Source organism: Mandrillus leucophaeus, unplaced genomic scaffold (assembly GCF_000951045.1).
Source record: "Mandrillus leucophaeus isolate KB7577 unplaced genomic scaffold, Mleu.le_1.0 Scaffold1861, whole genome shotgun sequence".
Lineage (NCBI taxonomy): Eukaryota > Metazoa > Chordata > Mammalia > Primates > Cercopithecidae > Mandrillus > Mandrillus leucophaeus.
Window position 1 is genome coordinate 14,128 of NW_012101878.1, and position 3,784 is coordinate 17,911.

The following is a 3,784-nucleotide window of genomic DNA, read 5'->3' on the forward strand; positions in this document are numbered from 1 at the left end:
AGAAAAATCAACTTGTTTCTGGTAATTGGATCAACTATAACAGCATGCATTTTGAAGCTTGAACTTGCCCCTGGATCCAGAGGAAAAAAGCCTTGAGACAAGCAGAATTATTTTGATTTTCCTTATCCGTTCACTTTTACTAACAAACTGAAATGAACGTTTTCTTTGACATGAAGTGGAGTCGTGAAAATTCTTAACCCTCTTCATTTTGTTGCTGTGTTCAAATTATGACTCACTTTATTGCTATGTTCAAATTATAGCCCCTTTATCGTATTTCTCAGCCATATCAGCAAATATAGTTCTTATTCTTATCTTTTTACCCTTCATCCTATCTCCCTTATTTACTTTCCTTCTCTCCTTCCCTTCCTTTTCCTCTTTTCTTGTTACTTTTTGACTCCTATCGACATTTTGCTCTAGATGAATGCTACCCTCCTCCTCACTTGCCACCAGGGAGATATTGCACAGGTGCAGCCCCATCTGTCCCAATGTGCGACTCTCACGATGCAATAGTACACAGCAGTGTCTCTCAGCGTCGCGTGGGGCAGGATCAAGGTGCTGGACTTTCTGTCTTCTGTGATGATCAGAGAGGCCATTGCATTGGTCTCATTGTTTTTTAGACCATGAATGACATACTGTGGCCCCTGGGAGTGAATCTGTCGATACCAATGTATGTACTCATTTCCACCGATGGTAGAGTGATTACAAGGCAGGTTTGCAGCTCTTCCTTCAGCGCAATCCATGGAGGTGGGTTGGGTTGTCTTAGCATCAATTATAGTCCCTAAGGGGTCAAGAAAATCAGATTAGCTTCTGACTCTCAAACCAAGGTAATTCTGTGGTTCAAGGATACAACACTCCCTTAAAGCTCCAAAACTTTTATGTCCTGCGAGAACACAACAAATAGCATTGGTTTTATTATAAAGACCAAAGATACATGCCAATAATAATAGACTCTCTAGGCTGTATTCCATGGGCTCTTGACTTAATAAACCCATAGATTTCATACAATCGAATACTACCAAGGGCTCTTCTGGGATTATGGTTGTGATCTAGCCTGGTATGTAGATGTATGTACTTCCTAGACAAATGCACAGAACGGTTCTCAATTATATCTAGTATGCTGGATAAAGCACAGGGAGCATAGAGGGCAAACCACCCTTCGGGGTCCCTTGTCCTCAGAAGCCCTCCCTACGTAGACCCAGAGCACTTACCAAAGGTCAGAAACACAGTTACTCTTGCCACCAGCCTCATACTTCAAGGACAAATGAGGATTGTGGACCCAGAGTTCAGTTTTTGTATCTGATTCTAGGTTTAAAGAATTTCCAGAGAACAGAAGCAACAGTTACTGGTAAAGACTTGCAAGGAGTGCAGCTCTCGTTGTGTTGTTGTCAGGATCTTGTCAGCCAATGATAGAGCAGTTGCTTTTCTGTGTCTTCCTCTCCTGGTTTAGTCTTTCCTGAGAAGACAGTGAGGATATCAACCAGACATCCTCAACTCAGGGGGTGTCTACTGAAATCATTTATGAGGTTTAAAGTCTAAAAGGCTGGCACTGAATGAGGAAAATCGGTCATAAGGATGTATCTATCCAGACCTTTTCTTCCATCATTCTTTCCTCAATGTACCAAATAAATTGTCCTCTGCTCCACGGAGCTTGTGGAAAGTGTGATTAAATCCCAGAAGCCTATACTGAGCTCTGTGTTGTAAGGAGATTAAAGTTCCCATCTACATTCTAGAAAATGGGAGTGAGGTTCAAAAGTAGGAAGTGATGTGCTCAGGGGGAAAATAAGCATTAGTAACATTGACACTGAAAGCTAAATCTCCCAAAACTCGGGTTTTCTACCGAGGTCCCTGGAATCATGTATTGACTGTTGTCTAAGTAGACATTTCTCAGTGCATCTGTTCTTGATATAGTGACTAATGACATAAATGGTGCTGGCTCTCATCCATCTTAAACTCTCTGGCCTTAACGTTCATTTCCTAATTTCTATGCTCATGCTTATGGCTACTGTGTGCACCAAGGACACTGAGGCAGAAGGAAAAGAGACCAGGAAAAGCAAACAAGGTTGGGGGCGGGGGTGGTAACAAAAGGCAAAGGAAAGGAAGAAAAAGGTGTAGGGAATGGGGGAGATAGGAAATGATTAGGGAAGTGAAACTTGGAGAAAGCAGTGATAAGGGAGGTGCTCTGAGAAGACTTAGCACATCGGCGTAAGGGTCCCGGAACTGTTGAAGCCATAACACACTTAATAAGAGATCATAAAGTACAATTTGTCTAAAGAGGATAAAAGTGTATCTTTGTTTCCTGTTTTCTGTGGAACTTTAGTGGAAAACATAAGCTTAGTGTCCCCTCTCCAAGAAAGAAACCTAAGTTTTAAGGTGAAGCAGCCCCCTCTTGTGACTGACTGAATGAATGAACTGTGTAGCTATAATCAGGCAAAAAGCCAGCCAGCAATCTTCTGACTCTTTCATCAGGTTTGAAAGTAGATACTTAGTTTTAATACCTCTGTACTCATCTTTGTTTTATCAGTCCTCTAACACTCCAAGAAAGGTTTTAACTATTTTTTAAATTACTTTATTATTTCAATAATATTCCCATTATAATTCTCAATTGCTGACGTGGAGTTCATTTCTCTTTTATTTCTAATCATCCCATAATTAAAGGCCGGTTCAAAAGCCCATACGATTCAATGCTTATAAGAGATATTGGCACGGAATAGCACTCAATAGTTACTTGTTTCGTGAATGCATAGATGAGTCATAATTGACAAATTTACTGAACTTATGCTAAACAAATCTTTAATTATTCTATATGCACTCTTTCAGCTATCTGGAATACATTTTGCAACAAAGACTACAATGGGGTAAACATAGGGTCAGATTTTTAGGCAAAAATTCAACGATAGACAATAAATTTCTCCAACATGGGTGTGAAAAATCAAGCTACAAAGACATGGAGTAAAAGTCTTAGTAATAATATTCCATTCAATTAAAAAATATTCCCTAAAAGCCTACTCTGTACTAGATCATAAAGATGTAAGTTAACAGGACAGTACTGCCGAAAATATAAGAAGAAATAGACAATTACTTAAAGTAGGGAGGACTATATCATGTTGTTATATTAAGAAAGGGAGAAGAAAAGTAATTAACACAATTTCCTTTTTTTGCTTTTGGTTTGATCCCCCGTAATTTTTGAAAGACAATTGAGGCTACTAACAGGTGATAGTTTTAATGGTATTGAAAATCATTGAGTATTTTGCATAGCTCTAAAAAATAAAAAATATATTTGTCCAAGCGATTGAGTATTTGCAGAGTGTCTTACATTTTAGAAGATTATATGATCTCTAAGATCATAACGGTAAGGTTTTCTCCTCCTTTGCTTGATGAAAAACCAAAATAATGGGTTCAACCTATTTTAAACTTCTTTATCATTTACCACCATAAAATATACACAAATCTATTGTTAAAATTTTAAATTTGTCAAAACTTACACACACACGAGAATCTGATACAAGGCCAATACCCTCACATGATGAATACTCTCAACAATCTAGACACGTAGAAAAGATTCCTTAATCTGATAAAGAGTATCTATAAAAATATCCAAAGCTAACATTGTAATTAATGGTAAAATACTGAACATTTTTTCTCTGAGTTTAGGAACAAGATACATTATCACACTTCCATTTATTATCACGTTGGAATAACTGGCATCAAGTCAGGAAAAAAATAAAATGCATAAAGTCGGGAAAGGAATAAGTAAAACTACTTCTTCATAGATAACATAATTTGA

At 37.9% G+C, this 3,784-nt stretch overlaps 1 gene segment (V, D, J or C); it reads right to left on the reverse strand.

Annotated features, from left to right (window-relative positions):
- Positions 1–413: 413 nt before the first annotated feature.
- On the reverse strand, positions 414–1,445 carry LOC105538190. The segment is given in 2 exon segments: positions 414–778; positions 1,209–1,445. Coding segments are annotated over 2 exon segments (405 nt in total).
- Positions 1,446–3,784: the final 2,339 nt, after the last annotated feature.